Source organism: Streptopelia decaocto, assembly GCF_964273445.1.
Source record: "Streptopelia decaocto genome assembly, contig: HAP1_SCAFFOLD_782, whole genome shotgun sequence".
Taxonomy (NCBI): Eukaryota; Metazoa; Chordata; class Aves; order Columbiformes; family Columbidae; genus Streptopelia; species Streptopelia decaocto.
Window position 1 is genome coordinate 544 of NW_028115884.1, and position 19457 is coordinate 20000.

Below are 19457 nucleotides of genomic sequence, written 5' to 3' on the forward strand. Positions count from 1 at the left end.
TACAGGGGTGTATATGGGGGGGCCTATGGGGTTGAGGGGGTTAGGGGGTGCAGGGGGGGAGGGCTGGGGGAGCAGTGGGGACTGTTTTGGGGGCAATGGGGTGGCTGTTCTGGGGACCCCCAACCCCCCTCATCCCCCCAGGACCCCCCACCCAACTCCATGTCCTCCTGAGACCCCCCGACCTCACTGTCCCCCAGGACCACCAACCCCCATTATCCCCCTGGTATCCCCCACCCACCCCATGTACCCCCGGGACCCCCGACCTCTGTATCCCCCCAGGACCCCCCACTTCTATGTCCCCCAGGACCCCCAGCCCCCCATCATCCCCCTAGGACCCCCCACCAGCCCCAGTGGCCCCCCAGGACCCCCCACATGCCCTGGGGTGTTGGGGGGGGGTTGATGCCACCACCCTGTCTGGGGTGGTCACTGTCACCAGCCTGTGGTCCCCCGGGGGGGGGCTTCCAATAAAGGCTCTTTTTGAGGTGTCTCTGTGCAGCCCCCCCCAGTTTTGGGGGTGCCCCACATCTGGGGGTGGGTCCCTTGTCTTATCCCACCACCACTCGGGGTCCCCTGTCCCCCTCATCCCCCACAGATGAGGCCAGCGCTGTGACTGCAAGAACACTTTATTGAGGGGGGGTCTGCTCTGCTCCCATCAGCCCCCGGGGCAGCTCATTTGCATGTGATTTGCATGGCTTTGGGGACCATGGGGTCCTGCCCCACCGCCCTGTCTCCACAGCTCTTCTGGTTTGTCCCATGTCTGAGGGGACCCTGGGGGTGGCAGGAGGGGTGGCCCCCCCAGGAGTCCCCCTGGGACCGCCCCCCCGGCTCAGTCGAGGGCCCGGAAGGTGAGCAGGGGCGGAGTCTCGGGCATGAGGATGAAGCGGAAGACGGTGCGGATGTCCTCGGTGGACACCGCCTCCACCGTGAAGTTGCGCAGGACCTGGGGGGAACCAAGACTTTGGGTCAAGCCAAGATGTCATTGAGTCAAGCCAAGACACCACGTGAAGCCAAGACATCATTGGGTCAAGCCAAGGTGTCATTGGGTCAAGCCAAGACACTGGGTCAAGCCAAATCGTCTTTGCGTCAAGTCAAGATATTGGGTCAAACCAAGATGTTGTTGGGTCAAGTCAAGATGTTGAGTCAAGCCAAGATGTTGTTGGGTCAAGCCAAGATGTCATTAACTCAAGCCAAGAGATTAGGGTGAGCCAATATGTTGGTCAAGTTAAGATGATATTGTTAGGTCAGACCAAGGCATTAGGCCAAGTCAAGACATCGTTGGGTCAAGCCAAGATATTATAGGGTCAAGCCAAGATATAGTTAGGTCAAGTCAAGACACTGAGTCAAGCCAAGACACCATTGCATCAAGTCAAGTTGTCTTTGGATCAAGTCAAGATATTGGGTCAAACCAAGCTGTTGTTAGGTCAAATCAAGACATTGGATTAAGCCAAGGATTCACTGGGTCAAACGAAGACATTGTTGGGTCAAGCCAAGATGTCATTGAGTCAAGCTAAGACACCAGGTGAAGACAAGACATCATTGGGTCAAATGAAGAGATTTGGTCAAGCCATGATATCATTAGGTCAAGACACTGGGTGAAGCCAAGACATCATTGGGTCAAGCCAAGATGTCATTGAGTCAAGCCAAGACACCAGGTGAAGCCAAGACATCATTGGGTCAAGCCAAGACATTGGGTCAAGCCAAGACATTGGGTCAAGCCAAATCGTCTTTGGGTCAAGTCAAGATATTGGGTCAAACCAAGATGTTGTTGGGTCAAGTCAAGATGTTGAGTCAAGCCAAGATGTTGTTGGGTCAAGCCAAGTTGTCACTGGGTTGAGCCATTACACTGTTGGGTCAAGCCAACTTGTCATTCGGTTGAGCCATGTCACTGTTGGGTCAAGCCAAGTTGTCATTGGGTTGAGCCACGACACTGTTGGGTCAAGCCAACCAACATTGGGTCAAGCCAAGACATCGTTAGGTCCAGCCAAGTTGTCATTGGGTTGAGCCACGACACTGTTGGGTCAAGCCAAGTTGTCATTGGGTTGAGCCACGACACTGTTGGGTCAAGCCAAGTTGTCATTGGGTTGAGCCAAGACACTGTTGGGTCAAGCCAAGTTGTCATTGGGTTGAGCCATTGGGTTGGGTCAAGCCAAGTCCTTCAGTTTATCCAAGACACTGTTGGGTCAAGCCAAGTTGTCATTGGGTTGAGCCATGACACTGTTGGGTCAAGCCAAGTTGTCATTTGGTTGAACCAAGACACTGTTGGGTCAAGCCAAGTTGTCATTGAGTTGAGCCACGATACTGCTGGGTCAAGCCAAGTTGTCATTGGGTTGAGCCAAGACACTGTTGAGTCAAGCCAAGTTGTCATTGGTTTGATCAAAGACACCGTTGGGTTAAGCCAAGTTGTCATTGGGTTGAGCCACGACACTGTTGGGTCAAGCCAAGTTGTCATTGGGTTGAGCCAAGACATCGTTGGGTCAAGCCAACCGACATTGAGTCAAGCCAAGACATCGTTAGGTCAAGCCAAGTTGTCATTGGGTTGAGCCATAAAACTGTTGGGTCAGGCCAGACTGTCATTGGGTTGAACCAAGACACTGTTGGGTCAAGCCAAGTTGTGATTGGGTTGAGCCATGACACTGTTGGGTCAAGCCAAGTTGTGATTGGGTTGAGCCAAGACACTGTTGGGTCAAGCCAAGTTGTGATTGGGTTGAGCCAAGACATCGTTGGGTCAAGCCAAGATGTGATTGGGTTGAGCCAAGACACTGTTGGGTCAAGCCAAGTTGTCCTTGGGTTGAGCCAAAACACTGTTGCGTCAAGCCAAGTTGTGATTGGGTTGAGCCAAGACACTGTTGGTTCAAGCCAAGTTATCATTGGGTTGAGCCAAGACACTGTTGGGTCAAGCCAAGTTGTCATTGGGTTGAGCCAAGACACTGTTGGGTCAAGCCAAGTTGTCATTGGGTTGAGCCATAAAACTGTTGGGTCAAGCCAGATTGTCATTGGGTTGAACCAAGACACTGTTGGGTCAAGCCAAGTTGTCATTGGGTTGATCCATGACACTGTTGGGTCAAGCCAAGTTGTCATTGGGTTGAGCCAAGACACTGTTGGGTCGAGCCAAGTTGTCATTGGGTTGAGCCATAAAACTGTTGGGTCAAGCCAGATTGTCACTGGGTCAAGCCAAGACATCGGTGGGTCAAGCCAAGTTGTCATTGGGTTGAGCCATAGAACTGTTGGGTCAAGCCGGATTGGCATTGGGTTGAACCAAGTCACTGTTGGGTCAAGCCAACCAACATTGGGTCAAGCCAAGGCATCGTTAGGTCAAGCCAAGTTGTCATTCAGTTGAGCCAAGAAACTGTTGGGTCAAGCCAAGTTGTGATTGGGTTGAGCCAAGACATCGTTGGGTCAAGCCAACTCAACATTGGGTCAAGCCAACTTGTCATTGGATTGAGCCAAGACACTGTTGGGTCAAGCCAACTTGTCACTGGGTTGAGCCAAGACTTTGTTGGGTCAAGCCAACTTGTCATTGGGTTGAGCCAAGACATCGTCGGGTCAAGCCAACTCAACATTGGGTCAAGCCAAGACATCGTTGGGTCAAGCCAACTCAACACTGGGTCAAGCCAAGACATTGTTGGGTCAAGCCAACTCAACATTGGGTCAAGCCAAGACATTGTTGGGTCAAGCCAAGTTGTCATTGGGTTGAGCCAAGACATCGTTGCGTCAAGCCAACTCAACACCGCGTCAAGCCAAGAGGTTGCACCAAGCCAACCCACCCACCAGGTGTTCCAGGCCTGACTCCCCTGGGGTGTCCCGGGGGGGTCCCCACTCACGTGCACGAGGAAGAGCAGCATCTCGGCCTCGGCCAGGCGGCGGCCGATGCACTGGCGGGCGCCGAAGCCGAAGGCCAGGGCGCGGAAGCTGGTGTCGTCCTTGCCCAGCCAGCGCGCCGGGTCGTAGCGCTGGGGGTGGGGGAACACCTCGGGGCTGCGGCCCATGGCGTACAGCGCCACCTGGCACAGCGTCTGCGGGGAGGGGGTCAGCGCCGGGACCCCCCCCGTGTCCCCCCCGTCCCCCCGTGTCCCCCGCGCTCACCCCCGCCGGCACGTGGTAGTTGTGCAGCACCACGTCGGTGGCCGGGTAGCGCTGGACCGTGATCCCCACTGGGTACAGCCTGCGGGGGGGAATTGGGGGGTGCCCAAGGGGTGAGACCCCCCGGGGAACCCCATGTTCCACAGGACTGCCCAGTAGCCCCAGTGTCCTCACAGTCCTCAACTCCCAGTGTCCCCCGTACCCAGATTCCAGTGCTGCCCCAATCTCTCCCAGTCCCTCCCAGTCCCCACGAGTCCCCCCCAGACTCCAGTGCCCCTCAGTCCCCTCCCACCCCCCCAGTTCCCAGACTCCAGTCCCTCCCAGTCCCACCAGTTCCCCCAGTCCCTCCCAGTTCCCAGACTCCAGTGTTCCCCAGCCCCCCCAGTTCTCCCATTCCCCCCCAGTTCCTCCAGTCCCCAGACTCCACTTCAGCACTATTCCCCGCATTCCCCATTCCCCCTATTCCCCCCATTCCCCCCCATTCCCCATCCCCCATTCCCCCCATTCCCCATTCCCCATTCCCCCTATTCCCCCCATTCCCCCCCATTCCCCATTCCCCATTCCCCCCATTCCCCATTCCCCCCATTCCCCATTCCCTCCATTCCCCCCATTCCCCATTCCCCCCATTCCCCATTCCCCATTCCCCCATTCGCCCAATTCCCCCCATTCCCCATTCCCCCCATTCCCCCCATTCCCCCCATTCCCCATTCCCCCAATCCCCCATTCCTCATTCCCCCCATTCCCCATTCCCCATTCCCCCCATTCTCCATTCCCCCCATTCCCCATTCCCCATTCCCCATTCCCCCCATTCCCCATTCCCCCCATTCCCCATTCCCCCCATTCCCCCCATTCCCCATTCCCCCAATCCCCCATTCCTCATTCCCCCCATTCCCCATTCCCCCCATTCCCCCCATTCTCCATTCCCCCCATTCCCCATTCTCCATTCTCCCCATTCCCTATTCCCCCCATTCCCCCCATTCCCCCCATTCCCCATTCCCCCATGCCCCCGTTTCCCGCCCCCCCGCCCCCACCGCAGCGTCTCCTTCAGGGCCGCGCGCAGCAGCGGGAGCGCGCCCAGCAGCTCGTGCAGCGGGGGCGCGCCCCCCGGCCCCGCCTCGACCGCGCGCAGCTCCTCCCGCAGCGCGCGCTGCACCCCCGGGTTCCGGCCCAGCTCGAACAGCGTGAACAGCAGCGGCATCGCCGTCTGGAGCGGGGGGGCGTGAGAACCCCCGGGGACCCCCCCACTGCCCCCCAGTGACACCCAGTGACACCCAGTGACACCCAGTGACACCCTGTGACCCCCCAGTGACACCCCAGTGACACCCAGTGACCCCCCAGTGACACCCAGTGACCCCCCAGTGACACCCCAGTGACACCCAGTGACACCCAGTGACCCCCCAGTGACACCCCAGTGACACCCAGTGACCCCCCAGTGACACCCAGTGACACCCAGTGACCCCCCAGTGACACCCCAGTGACACCCAGTGACACCCAGTGACCCCCCAGTGACACCCCAGTGACACCCAGTGACACCCCAGTGACACCCAGTGACACCCAAGTGACACCCAGTGACACCCAGTGACACCCAGTGACCCCCCAGTGACACCCCAGTGACACCCAGTGACACCCAGTGACACCCAGTGACCCCCCCGTGACACCCAGTGACACCCAGTGACCCCCCAGTGACACCTCAGTGACACCCAGTGACACCCAGTGACACCCAGTGACCCCCCAGTGACCCCCCGTGACACCCAGTGACACCCAGTGACCCCCCAGTGACACCCAGTGACACCCCAGTGACACCCAGTGACCCCCCCGTGACACCCAGTGACACCCCAGTGACACCCTAGTGAGACCCCAGTGACACCCAGTGACACCCAGTGACCCCCCGGGGACACCCAGTGACACCCTAGTGAGACCCCAGTGACACCCAGTGACTCCCCAGTGACACCCAGTGACACCCAGTGACCCCCCAGTGACACCCCAGTGACACCCAGTGACACCCAGTGACACCCAGTGACCCCCCCGTGACACCCAGTGACACCCTAGTGAGACCCCAGTGACACCCAGTGACCCCCCCGTGACACCCAGTGACACCCAGTGACCCCCAGTGACACCCCAGTGACACCCAGTGACACCCAGTGACCCCCCGGGGACACCCAGTGACACCCTAGTGAGACCCCAGTGACACCCAGTGACTCCCCAGTGACACCCAGTGACCCCCAGTGACACCCCAGTGACACCCAGTGACACCCAGTGACCCCCCCGTGACACCCAGTGACACCCAGTGACCCCCAGTGACACCCCAGTGACACCCAGTGACACCCAGTGACCCCCCGGGGACACCCAGTGACACCCTAGTGAGACCCCAGTGACACCCAGTGACTCCCCAGTGACACCCAGTGACACCCAGTGACCCCCCAGTGACCCCCCAGTGACACCCAGTGACACCCAGTGACCCCCCGAGGACACCCAGTGACACCCCAGTGACACCCAGTGACCCCCCAGTGACACCCAGTGACACCCAGTGACCCCCCGAGGACACCCAGTGACTCCCCAGTGACACCCAGTGACACCCAGTGACACCCAGTGACCCCCCAGTGACACCCAGTGACACCCAGTGACCCCCGAGGACACCCAGTGACACCCCAGTGACAACCAGTGACACCCAGTGACCCCCAGTGACACCCAGTGACACCCCAGTGACCCCCCAGTGACACCCAGTGACACCCAGTGACACCCCAGTGACCCCCCAGTGACACCCAGTGACACCCAGTGACCCCCCGGGACACAGGTCCCATAGCGTGAACAGCAGTGGCATTGCCGTCTGGAACGGGGGGGCCGCGTGAGAACCCCCCAGTGACACCCCCGGTGACACCCCAGTGACACCCAGTGACACCCAGTGACATCCCGGTGAGCCCCCAGTGACACCCAGTGACCCCAGTGACACCCAGTCCTCCCATTCCCCCCAGTCCCCTCCATTCCCCCCAGTTCCTTCCAGTTCCTCCCAGTCCATTCCATTCCCCCCCAGTCCCCTCCATTCCCCCCCAGTCCCCTCCATTCCCCCCTAGTCCTCTCCATTTCCCCCCGTTCCCCCCAGTCCCCCCCAGTCCATTCCATCCCCCCCAGTCCATTCCATCCCCCTCGAGTCCATTCCATTCCCCCCCAGTCCCCTCCATTCCCCCCCATTCCTCCCATTCCCCCCCATTCCCCCCCAGTCCCCTCCATCCCCCCCATTCCTCCCATTCCTCCCCAGTTCCTCCAGTGCCCCCCAGTCCCCCCAGTCCATTCCATTCCCCCCCAGTCCCCTCCATTCCCCCCCAGTCCCCTCCATCCCCCCAGTCCCCCCCAGTCCTCCCATTCCCCCCCAGTCCATTCCATCCCCCCCAGTCCTCCCATTCCCCCCCAGTCCCCTCCATTCCCCCCCATTCCCCCCCAGTCCCCCCAGTCCTCCCATTCCCCCCCAGTCCCCCCAGTCCTCCCATTCCCCCCCAGTCCTCCCATTCCCCCCCAGTCCTCCCATTCCCCCAGTTCCTCCAGTCCCCTCCATCCCCCCCAGTCCCCCCAGTCCGTTCTATTCCCCCCCAGTCCCCTCCATTTCCCCCCATTCGTCACATTCCCCCCCAGTCCCCTCCATTCCCCCCCAGTCCGTTCCATTCCCCCCAGTCCGTTCCAGTTCCTCCCAGTCCTCCCATTCCCCCCCACTCCCCTCCATTCCCCCCCAGTCCCCTCCATTCCCCCCCATTCCCCCCCAGTCCCCCCAGTCCTCCCATTCCCCCCAGTCCTCCCATTCCCCCCAGTTTCTCCAGTCCCCTCCATCCCCCCCCAGTCCCCCCAGTCCGTTCTATTCCCCCCCAGTCCCCTCCATTTCCCCCCATTCGTCACATTCCCCCCCAGTCCCTTCGATTCCCCCCCAGTCCCTTCCATTCCTCCCCAGTCTCCTCCATCCCCCCCATTCCCCCCCAGTTCCTCCAGTGCCCCCCATTCCCCCCCACTCCCCTCCATCCCCCCCAGTCCCCCCAGTCCATTCCATTCCATTCCCCCCCATTCCCCCCCAGTCCCCCCAGTCCGTTCCATTCCCCCCCACTCCCAGACCCCCCCGCCCCCCCCGCCGCACGCACCGTGTCCACCCCCCCCGCGGTGAACTCGGTGACATTGGCCTTGATGGCGTCGAGCGGCAGGTGGCCCTGGAGCAGCAGCTCGGCCAGGAGCCCCCCGGCCGCGCCCCCCCCCCGGCAGAACTCGCGGTAGATGCGCTGGATGCTCTCGTCCGCTGCGGGGGGACACTCAGCACCCCGAAAACGGGGGGGGGCGGGGGGGCACCCCCCGGAACTGCTCTCCCCACCCCCCCCCCACGGAGGTCACGCGGAGGGGGGGACCCCGAGGGAGGGGCACAGGATGAGCCCACGTGACATGTTGGGGGGTCGCACAGGGTGGGGGGCACCCCAGGATCATCATCCCCCCCAGTCCCTCTCAGTTCCACCAGTCCCAAGATTCCAGTGCCCCTCAGTACCCCCAGTCCCCCCCAGTCCCCCCGGTCCCTCCCGTTGCCCCCCAGTCCCCCCACTCCCCCCAGTTCCCCCAGTCCCCCCCAGTTCCCCCAGTCCCCCCCAGTCCCCCGACTCCAGTGCCCCCCAGTAGCCCCAGTCCCCAGTGCTCCCCAGTCCCTCCCATTGCCCCCCAGTCCCCCCCACTCCCTCCCAGTCCCCCCTCAGTCCCAAGATTCCAGTGGCCCCCAGTACCCCCAGTCCCCCCCAGTCCCCAGTGCTCCCCAGTCCCTCCCATTCCCCCCCAGTCCCCCCAGTCCCTCCCAGTCCCCCCCAGTCCCAAGATTCCAGTGCCCCCCAGTGCCCCCCAGTACCCCCAGTGCCCCCCAGTGCCCCCCAGTCCCCCCCAGTGCCTCCCAGTCCCCCCAGTCCCCAGTGCTCCCCAGTCCCTCCCATTGCCCCCCCAGTCCCCCTCAGTCCCCCCCAGTGCCCCCCAGTGCCCCCCAGTCCCTTCCAGTCCCCCCCAGTCCCAAGATTCCAGTGTCCCCCAGTAACCCCAGTGCCCCCCAGTCCCCCCAGTCCCCCCCAGTGCCCCCCAGTACCCCCAGTCCCCCCCAGTGTCTCCCAGTCCCCCCCAGTCCCCTGACTCCAGTACCCCCAGTCCCCCCCAGTCCCCAGTGCTCCCCATTCCCTCCCATTCCCCCCCAGTCCCCCCAGTCCCCCCCCAGTCCCCCCCCAGTCCCAAGATTCCAGTGCCCCCCAGTACCCCCAGTCCCCCCCAGTCCCCAGTGCTCCCCATTCCCTCCCATTCCCCCCCCAGTCCCAAGATTCCAGTGCCCCCCAGTACCCCCAGTCCCCCCCAGTCCCCAGTGCTCCCCATTCCCTCCCATTCCCCCCCAGTCCCCCCAGTTCCCCTCAGTCCCAAGATTCCAGTGCCCCCCCGTCCCCCCAGTCCCCCCCAGTCCCCCCCAGTCCCTCCCAGTCCCTCCCAGTCTCCCCCAGTCCCCCGACTCCATTCCCCCCCGAACGCTCCCCCGCCCCGTTTCCGCCCCCTGGAGATCACGCAGCGTGGGGGGGACCCCCATGTTGGGGGGCTCGGAGGGTGGGGGGCACCCCAGGAACGCCCCCCCTGCCCCAGCCTGTTCCTGCACCCCCTGTGTTGGGGGCAATCTGGGTTGGGGGGTGCCACAAAGTGGGGGGGGTCCCAGAGGGCGGGGGTCCTGCAGGGTGGGGGGCCCAGAGGGTGGGGGTCCCACAGAATGGGAGGGTCCATCCTGGTGGGGGTCCCAAAGAATGGGAGGGGTCCCTGTGTGTGAGGTCCAGTAGAATGGGGGGGTTCCTCAGAGTGGGGGTCCCAAAGAATGCGGGGTGCCCCTCAGGGTGGGGGTCCACAGGATGGGACAGTCCCTCAGGGTGGGGGGCCCAAAGAATGGGGGGGTCCCTCTGTGTGGGGGTCCCTCCGGGCCGGTGTCCCTAAGATTGGGGGGTCCCTCCGGGTGGGGGTCCCTCCGGGCTGGTGTCCCTAAGATTGGGGGGTCCCTCCGGGTGGGGGTCCCTGCGGGCCAGTGTCCCTAAACTGGGGGGTTCCTCCGGGTGGGGGTCCTGCAGGGTGGTGGTCCCATAAGGTGAGGGTCCCTCTGGGCCGGTGTCCCTAAGACTGGGGGGTCCCTCTGGGTGGGGGTCCCGCAGGGTGATGGTCCTATAGGATGGGGGTCCCTTCGGGCCCGTGTCCCTAAGATTGGGGGGTCCCTCTGGGTGGGGGTCCCTCCAGGCCAGTGTCCCTAAGACTGGGGGTTCCCTCCGGGCCGGTGTCCCTAAGACTGGGGGGTCCCATAGGATGGGGTCCCTGCGGGCCGGTGTCCCTAAGATTGGGGGGTCCCATAGGATGAGGCTCCCTCCGGGCTGGTGTACCTAAGACTGGGGGTCCCTCCGGGTGGGGGTCCCGCAGGGTGGTGGTCCCATAGGGTGGGGGTCCCTTTGGGCCAGTGTCCCTAAGACTGGGGGGTCCCTCTGGGTGGGGGTCCCTCCAGGCCAGTGTCCCTAAGACTGGGGGTTCCCTCCGGGCCGGTGTCCCTAAGACTGGGGGGTCCCATAGGATGGGGGTCCCTGCGGCCTGGTGTCTCTAAGATTGGGGGGTCCCATAGGATGAGGCTCCCTCCGGGCTGGTGTCCCTAAGACTGGGGGGGTCCCTCCGGGTGGGGTCCTGCAGGGTGGTGGTCGCATAGGGTGGGGGTCCCTTTAGGTCGGTGTCCCTAAGACTGGGGGGTCCCTCCAGGTGGGGGTCTCTCCAGGCCAGTGTCCCTAAGATTGGGGGGTCCCATAGGGTGGGGGTCCCTGCGGGCCAGTGTCCCTAAGATTGGGGGGTCCCTCCGGGCTGGTGTCCCTAAGACTGGGGGGGTCCCTCCGGGTGGGGTCCTGCAGGGTGGTGGTCCCATAGGGTGGGGGTCCCTTTGGGCCAGTGTCCCTAAGACTGGGGGGTCCCTCCGGGTGGGGGTCTCTCCGGGCCGGTGTCCCTAAAACTGGGGGGGTCCCATAGGGTGGGGGTCCCATAGGGTGGGGGTCCCTCTGGGCCGGTGTCCCTAAGACTGGGGGTCCCGCAGGGTGGTGGTCCCGCAGGGTGGTGGTCCCACAGGGTGGGGGTCCCTTCGGGCCGGTGTCCCTAAGATTGGGGGGGTCCCTTCGGGCCGGTGTCCCTAAGACTGGGGGGTCCCTCCGGGTGGGGGTCCCATAGGACGCGGTCCCTGCGCTCCCCCCGTGTGCGCGTCCCCGCGGGTGGGTCCCGCGGGTGGGTCCCCCCGTGTGCGCGTCCCCGCGGGTGTGTCCCGCGGGCGGGTCCCCGCGCACCGTGCTGGAAGATGGTGTCCCACGCGCGCAGGTGCTCGCTCCAGAGCGGGGGGTGCAGGCGGCGCAGCAGCGGGGGGGGCAGGAACAGCAGCGGCAGCGTCGTGCGCAGCATCGTCTCCACGGCCGCGATGAAGCGCTGGGCGGCCCCCCCCGCCGCGCCCCCCCCCAGCAGCCCCAGCCGCTGCCCGTACAGCGCGTACGTGCTGGCTGGGGGGACATCGAACACACCTTGTCACCCCCCCCGCAAAGCGCTATGATGCCCGGGGGTCCCACTGTCCCCCCTCCATATCCCCTGGGGGTCCCATCTTGTGTCCCCCCCCACTTCCATCCCCTGAGGTCCCACTGTCCCCCCTCCATATCCCCTGGGTGTCACCCCTTGTCACCCCCCCCCCAAAGCACTATGACCCCCGGGGGTCCCACTGTCCCCCCTCCATATCCCCTGGGTGTCACCCCTTGTCACCCCCCCCCAAAGCACTATGTCCCCTGGGGGTCCCACTGTCCCCCCTCCATAACCCCTGGGTGTCACACCTTGTCACCTCCCCCCGCCCCCCCAAAGCACTGTGACCCCTGGGGGTCCCATTGTCCCCCCTCCATATCCTCTGGGGGTCCCGTCTTGTGTCCCCCCCCCACTTCCATCCCCCGGGGGTCCCACTGTCCCCCTACATCCCCTGGGTGTCACCCCTTGTCACACCCCCTGCAGACTGACCCCTGGGGATCCCACTGTCCCCCCCCATCCCCTGGGGGTCCCATCTTGTGTCCCCCCCCCCACTTCCATCCCCTGAGGGTCCCACTGTCCCCCCTCCACATCCCCTGGGTGTCACACCTTGTCACCCCCCCCAAAGCACTATGTCCCCACTCCATATCCCCTGGGGGTCCCGTCTTGTGTCCCCCCCCACTTCCATCCCCTGGGGGTCCCACTGTCCCCCCACCTGGGGTTCTGGGTGTCCCACTTGTGACCCCCCCCACCCTGTCCCTTGGGATCCTGGGGGTCCCACCTTGTCACCACCCCCCCCACCCAGACTGTGTCCCCTGGGGTCCCGCTGTCCCACCCCATCCCCTGGGGGTCCCACTGTCCCGTCCCCCCCTCCATCCCATTGTCCCCGTCCCCGGGGGTTCTGGGTGTTCCACTTGTGACCCCCCCTCCCCATCCTTTGGGGTCCCAAGGCGGGGGTCCCAGGTTGGGGTCCCGGTTGGGGGCGTCTTGGGTAGTGATCCCGGGTGGGGGTCCCAGGTAGGGGGGTCCAAGGGGCTTCCCAGGCTGGGATCCCGGTTGGGGGTTCTTGGGTGGGGGTCCCGGGCGGGGGTCCCAAAGGGGGCTCCAAGGGGGGTCCCGGTTGGGGGAGTCTTGGGTGGTGATCCCGGGTGGGGGTCCCAGGTGGGGGGGTCCCAGGTGGGAGTGCTATGCTGGGGGGTCTTGGGTGGTGATTCTGGGCGGGGGTCCTAAGGCGGGTCCCGGGTGGGGAGGTCTTGGGTGCTGATCCCGGGCGGGGGTCCCAAAGGGGGTTCCGAGGGGGGTCCCGGGTGGGGAGGTCTTGGGTGATGATCCCGGGTGGGGGTCCCGGGTGGGGGTCCCGGGTGTGTCCCCCCCCACGCACCCTCGAGCGTGAAGCGGAAGAGCAGGGGGTGCAGGTCGAGGGTCAGGGCCCCCCCGGGGGCGTCGCGCACGCGTGGCCTCAACGCGGCGGCGAAGTCGCGGGCGACGGCGTCGAGCAGCGGCAGGAACTTGCGGGTCCCGGCCGGGCTCAGCACCTCGCGGTTCAGCGCCAGCCGCGCCGCGCGCCACGCGGGGCCGTTCCTGCCACGCGGGGACAGGGACACGGGCTGCACGGGCTGCACAGGCTGCGGGGGACGCGGGCTGCAGGGGGACAGGGGCTGCGGGGGACACGGGCTGCAGGGGACACGGGCTGCGGGGGACACGGGCTGCAGGGGACACGGGCTGCAGGGGGACAGGGGCTGCAGGGGACACGGGCTGCGGGGGACACGGGCTGCAGGGGACACGGGCTGCAGGGGCTGCAGGGGACACGGGCTGCAGGGGACACGGGCTGCAGGGGACACGGGCTGCAGGGGCTGCGGGGGCTGCAGGGGCTGCAGGGGACAGAGGCTGCAGGGGGACAGGGGCTGCAGGGGACAGGGGCTGCGGGGGACACGGGCTGCGTGGGCTGCAGGGGCTGCAGGGGACACGGGCTGCAGGGGCTGCACGGGCTGAAGGGGACACACGGGCTGCAGGAGACACGGGCTGCAGGGGGACAGGGGCTGCAGGGGGACACGGGCTGCAGGGGACACGGGCTGCGGGGGACACGGGCTGCAGGGGGACAGGGGCTGCAGGGGGACAGGGGCTGCAGGGGGTCAGAGGCTGCAGGGGGTCAGAGGCTGCAGGGGGACAGGGGCTGCAGGGGGACAGGGGCTGCAGGGGACAGGGGCTGCGGGGGACACGGGCTGCAGGGGCTGCACGGGCTGAAGGGGGACACGGGCTGCAGGAGACACGGGCTGCGGGGGACACGGGCTGCAGGGGACACGGGCTGCGGGGGACACGGGCTGCAGGGGACACGGGCTGCGGGGGACACGGGCTGCAGGGGACACGGGCTGCAGGGGACACGGGCTGCAGGGGACACACGGGCTGCAGGGGACACGGGCTGCAGGGGACACGGGCTGCAGGGGGACACGGGCTGCAGGGGGTCAGGGGCTGCACGGGCTGCAGGGGGACACGGGCTGCAGGGGACAGGGGCTGCAGGGGGACACGGGCTGCAGGGGGTCAGAGGCTGCAGGGGGTCAGAGGCTGCAGGGGGACAGGGGCTGCAGGGGGACAGGGGCTGCAGGGGGACACGGGCTGCAGGGGACACGGGCTGAAGGGGACACACGGGCTGCAGGGGACACGGGCTGCAGGGGACACGGGCTGCGGGGGACACGGGCTGCAGGGGACACGGGCTGCGGGGGACACGGGCTGCAGGGGGTCAGGGGCTGCACGGGCTGCAGGGGGACACGGGCTGCAGGGGACAGGGGCTGCAGGGGACAGGGGCTGCAGGGGGACACGGGCTGCAGGGGACAGGGGCTGAAGGGGACACACGGGCTGCAGGGGGACAGGGGCTGCAGGGGGACAGGGGCTGCAGGGGACAGGGGCTGCAGGGGCTGCACAGCTGCCTGCATGTGCTGCCTGTGCTGCATGTTTTGCATGTGCTGCCTGCAACGGCTGTGCTGCCTGTGCTGCATGTGCTGCCTGTGCTGCCTGCATGTGCTGCCTCTGCTGCCTGTGCTGCCTGCATTGCGTGCAACGGCTGTGCTGCCTGCAAGAGCTGTGCTGCCCGTGCTGCCTGCACTGCGTGCAACATCTGTGCTGCCTGCACTGCCTGCACTGCCTGTGCTGCCTGCAACGACTGCGCTGCCTGCATTGCCTGCAATGGCTGTGCTGCCTGTGCTGCCTGCAACAGCTCTGCTGCCTGCACTGCCTGCAAGTGCTGCCTGTGCTGTCCATGCTGCATGTGCTGCCTGCAACAGCTGTGCTGCTTGTGCTGCCTGTGCTGCCCGTGCTGCCCGTGCTGCCTGTGCTGCCTGTCGATTCCGCAGCTCCTGGTGCGCACCCCCCGTGTCCCTCCCGTGTCCCCCCGTGTCCCCCCCGTGTCCCCGCCGTGTCCGCCGTGTCCCCCGTGTCCCCCCCGTGTCCCCGTGTCCCCCGTGTCCCCTCACAGCAGAAGAGCCCGCAGGGCTGGTTCCGCACCCCCCGTGTCCCCCCATGTCTCCCGTGTCCCCCGTGTCCCCTCACAGCAGGAAGAGCCCGCAGGGCTGGTTCCGCAGCTCCCGGTGTGCACCCCCTTGTGTCCCCCCCGTGTCCCCCCGTGTCCCCCGTGTCCCCCCCGTGTCCCCCGTGTCCTCCTCGTGTCCCCCGTGTCCCCCGTGTCCCCTCACAGCAGGAAGAGCCCACAGGGCTGGTTCCGCAGCTCCCGGTGTGCCCCCCCTTGTGTCCCCCCCGTGTCCCCCGTGTCCCCCGTGTCCCCCCCCGTGTCCCGTGTCCCCTCACAGCAGGAAGAGCCCGCAGGGCTGGTTCCGCAGCTCCCGGTGTGCACCCCCTTGTGTCCCCCCCGTGTCCCCCCGTGTCCCCCGTGTCCCCCCCGTGTCCCCCGTGTCCTCCTCGTGTCCCCCGTGTCCCCCGTGTCCCCTCACAGCAGGAAGAGCCCGCAGGGCTGGTTCCGCAGCTCCCGGTGTGCACCCCCTTGTGTCCCCCCCGTGTCCCCCGTGTCCCCCCCCGTGTCCCGTGTCCCCTCACAGCAGGAAGAGCCCGCAGGGCTGGTTCCGCAGCTCCCGGTGCGCACTCCACGCCTCGATCCCGCGGCGCCGTGGGAACGGCCCCTCTGCCCGCAGCAGCTGCGCCGCGTCCCGTGGGAGCAGCACGTTCACGCACTGCGACGTCCCCACGCGCTCCCTGCGGACACGGGTGGGTCAGGGGACACCCCCCCACACACACCCCCCCACACCGCCTTGGGACCCCCCACCCAACACCCCCTGTGGGACCCCATCAGGTGGGACCACCCCCGCCCACGCGCTCCCTGGGGACACGGGGACATGACGTGGGGGGCGTCAGGGGACCCCCACACACACCCCCACCCATCGGCCAGGACCACCCACGCGTGGGGGGGTCGCCAGGCGGGTGGGGACAACCCGACCTTGGGGAGGTGACAACTACGGGGGGTGGGATGGGACAACTGGGAGCACCCAAGCCAGGGGGGGTCACACCCTGGGGGTCCCCAGGATGGGATGGGACCACCAGGACCACTCAGCCAAGGGGGGGTGACACCCTGGGAGGCACTGGGATGGGGTGGGGTCAACTGGGACCACCCAACCAGGGGGTCCTGCCACCCTGGGGGTCCCTGGATGGGATGGGGTCAACTGGGACCACCCAACCAAGAGGAGGTGACACCGCGGGGGTCCCCGGGATGGGGTCAACTGGGACCACCCAAACAGGGGTCCCGTCATTCTGGGGGTCCCTGGATGGGATGGGGTCAATGTGGACCACCCAACCAAGATGGGATGTGGTCACTGGGACAACCCAACCAAGAGGAGGTGACACCCTGTGGGTGCCGAGGATGGGATGGGGTCAATGGGGACCACCCAACCCAGGGTCTCCTGCCACCCTGGGGGTCCTTGGATGGGATGGGGTCAATGGGAACCACCCAACCAGCGGGTCCTGTCATTCTGGGGGTCCCTGGGATGGGGTCAACTGGGACCACCCAACCAAGAGGAGGTGATGCCCGAGGATGGGATGGGGTCAATGGGGACCACCCAACCCAGGGTCTCCACCACCCTGGGGGTCCCTGGATGGGGTCAATGGGGACGACCCAACCAGGGGGTCCTGTCATTCTGGGGGTCCCTAGATGAGATGGGGTCAATGGGGACCACCCAACCAGAGAGTCCTGTCAATCTGGGGGTCCCTGGGATGAGATGGGGTCAGTGGGGACCACCCAACCAAGATGAGATGGGGTCAATGGGGACCACCCAACCAAGATGGGATGGGGTCAACTGGGACCCCCCAACCCAGCGTCTCCCTCCACCCTGGGGGTCCCTGGATGGGGTCAATGGGGACCACCGAACCAAGATGGGATGGGGTCAACTGGGACCACCCAACCAAGAGGAGGTGATGCCCGAGGATGGGATGGGGTCAATGGGGACCACCCAACCCAGGGTCTCCCACCACCCTGGGGGTCCCTGGATGGGGTCAATGGGGACGACCCAACCAGGGGGTCCTGTCATTCTGGGGGTCCCTAGATGAGATGGGGTCAATGGGGACCACCCAACCAAGATGGGATGGGGTTAATGGGGACCACCCAGCCAGGGGGTCCTGTCATTCTGGGGGTCCCTAGATGAGATGGGGTCAATGGGGACCACCCAACCAGGGGGTCCTGTCATTCTGGGGGTCCCTGGGTTGAGGTCAATGGGGACCACCCAACCAGAGAGTCCCGTCAATCTGTGGGTCCCTGGGATGAGATGGGGTCAGTGGGGACCACCCAACCAAGATGAGATGGGGTCAATGGGGACCACCCAACCAAGATGGGATGGGGTCAACGGGGACCACCCAACCCAGCATCTCCCACCACCCTTGGGGTCCCTGGATGGGATGGGGTCAATGGGGACCCCCCCAACCAGGGGGTCCTGTCACCCTGGGGGTCCCTGGGATGAGATGGGGTCAATGGGGACCATCCAACCCAGATGGGATGAGGTCAATGGGGACCCCCCAACCCAGCGTCTCCCACCACCCTGGGGGTCCCTGGCTGGGGTCAATGACCCCCCAACCCAGGGTCTCCCACCACCCTGGGGGTCCCCATGTCCGGGAGGGTCCCCCCCCCTATTCCAGCCCCCCACCTGTAGACGGGCCCGAGGCGCCGGAAGGCTCCGTCCATGCGCAGGTGGAAGTCCTGGAAGCCGCCGGCGCGCCAGACGCGCAGCAGGTTGAGCCAGCGGTTGCGCCCGTCGCACGGGATGGACTCGAAGGGGCGCGCGGCCGCGGGGACCCCCCCGGGGACCCCCCCGGGAACCCCCCCGGAGCTCAGCGCCCGCCGCCCCCCCGCCCAGCCCCGCATGCTCGGGGGTTCGCGCCGGAGCAGCCGCCGGCGCCGCTTTTATGGCCAAGGCCAAGGTCAGCGCGTGACGTGGGTGCGGGGACGCGGGGGCCCTGGGGGCGCGGGGACGCGGGCGGCGACCCCTGCAGGACACACCGGCACGCGGCAGCACGACCCACGGCACGCGGACCCACAGCACCCACAGCAGCCGGACCCACAGCACGTGGACCCACAGCACAGGGACCCACAGCACCCACAGCAACAACCACAGCACCCACAGCACACGGACCCACAGCACAGGGACCCACAGCACCCACAGCACCCACAGCACCCACAGCACACGGACCCACAGCACAGGGACCCACAGCACCCACAGCAACAACCACAGCACCCACAGCACACGGACCCACAGCACAGGGACCCACAGCACCCACAGCAACACCCACAGCACCCACAGCAGCCGGACCCACAGCACCCACAGCACCCACAGCAGCCGGACCCACAGCACATGGACACACAGCACATGGACCCACAGCACACAGACCCACAGCACCCACAGCACCCGGACCCACAGCACATGGACCCACAGCACCCACAGCACCCACAGCACACAGACCCACAGCACCCAGCCCCACAGCACCCACAGCACCCGGACCCACAGCACACAGACCCCCAACACCCACAGCACCCTGACCCACAGCACGTGGACCCACAGCACCCTGACCCACAGCACATGGACCCACAGCACCCACAGCACCCACAGCACACGGACCCACAGCACCCAGCCCCACAGCATCCAGACCCACTGCCCCACAACATTGTGACCCACAGCACCCAGCCCCACAGCACCCACAGCACCCTGACCCACAGCATCCAGCCCCACTGCCCCACAGCACCCACAGCACCCGGACCCACAGCACCCTGACCCACAGCACCCACAGCACCCAGACCCAACACCCCACAGCACCTTGTATCACAGCACCCCACAGCACCCTGACCCACACACCCAGCCCCACAGCACCCTGACCCACAGCCCTGACCCACAGCACCCCCCCCCCCCCATCCAGAGCCAGGGTGGTCCGTGCTATGGGGCAGCCCCACGGCGGGGCTGGGGGGGATCTGCCCCCCCCCGTTCCTCATGCTGGCGATGCCGGGGCTAAAAATAGGGGGGTCAGGGGGGGTCAGGGTCCCGCTGCTATTCCTGGGGCCGCGGCCCTGACGGGGGGGGAACGGGACGGGACGGGGGAACGGGCTGTGCTGGGGGCGGCCGGGGGGCTGGGGGGGGCTGTGGGTTGTGGGTCAGGGTGCTGTGGGTCCATGTGCTGTGGGGTGGGTGCTGTGGGTCAGGGGGCTGTGGGGTGGGTGCTGTGGGGTGGGTGCTGTGGGTCAGGGTGCTGTGGGTCAGGGGGCTGTGGGTCCATGTGCTGTGGGTCCATGTGCTGTGGGGTGGGTGCTGTGGGGTGGGGGCTGTGGGGTGGGGGCTGTGGGTCAGGGTGCTGTG

General features: G+C 66.0%; 1 protein-coding gene across 1 annotated transcript; it reads right to left on the minus strand.

Moving 5' to 3' along the window:
* Window positions 1-698: 698 nt before the first annotated feature.
* Window positions 699-17977, minus strand: LOC309452525 (cytochrome P450 11B, mitochondrial-like; the record flags this gene model as incomplete). The annotated part of the gene is made up of 9 exons (XM_082077145.1): window positions 699-940; window positions 3822-4013; window positions 4084-4162; window positions 5112-5284; window positions 8202-8353; window positions 11412-11618; window positions 13007-13206; window positions 15670-15825; window positions 17760-17977. 9 exons carry the CDS (start codon window positions 17975-17977, stop codon window positions 827-829), a joined length of 1491 nt encoding a protein of 496 aa, XP_081933271.1. The 3' UTR covers window positions 699-826.
* Between the last annotated feature and the right edge of the window lie 1480 nt (window positions 17978-19457).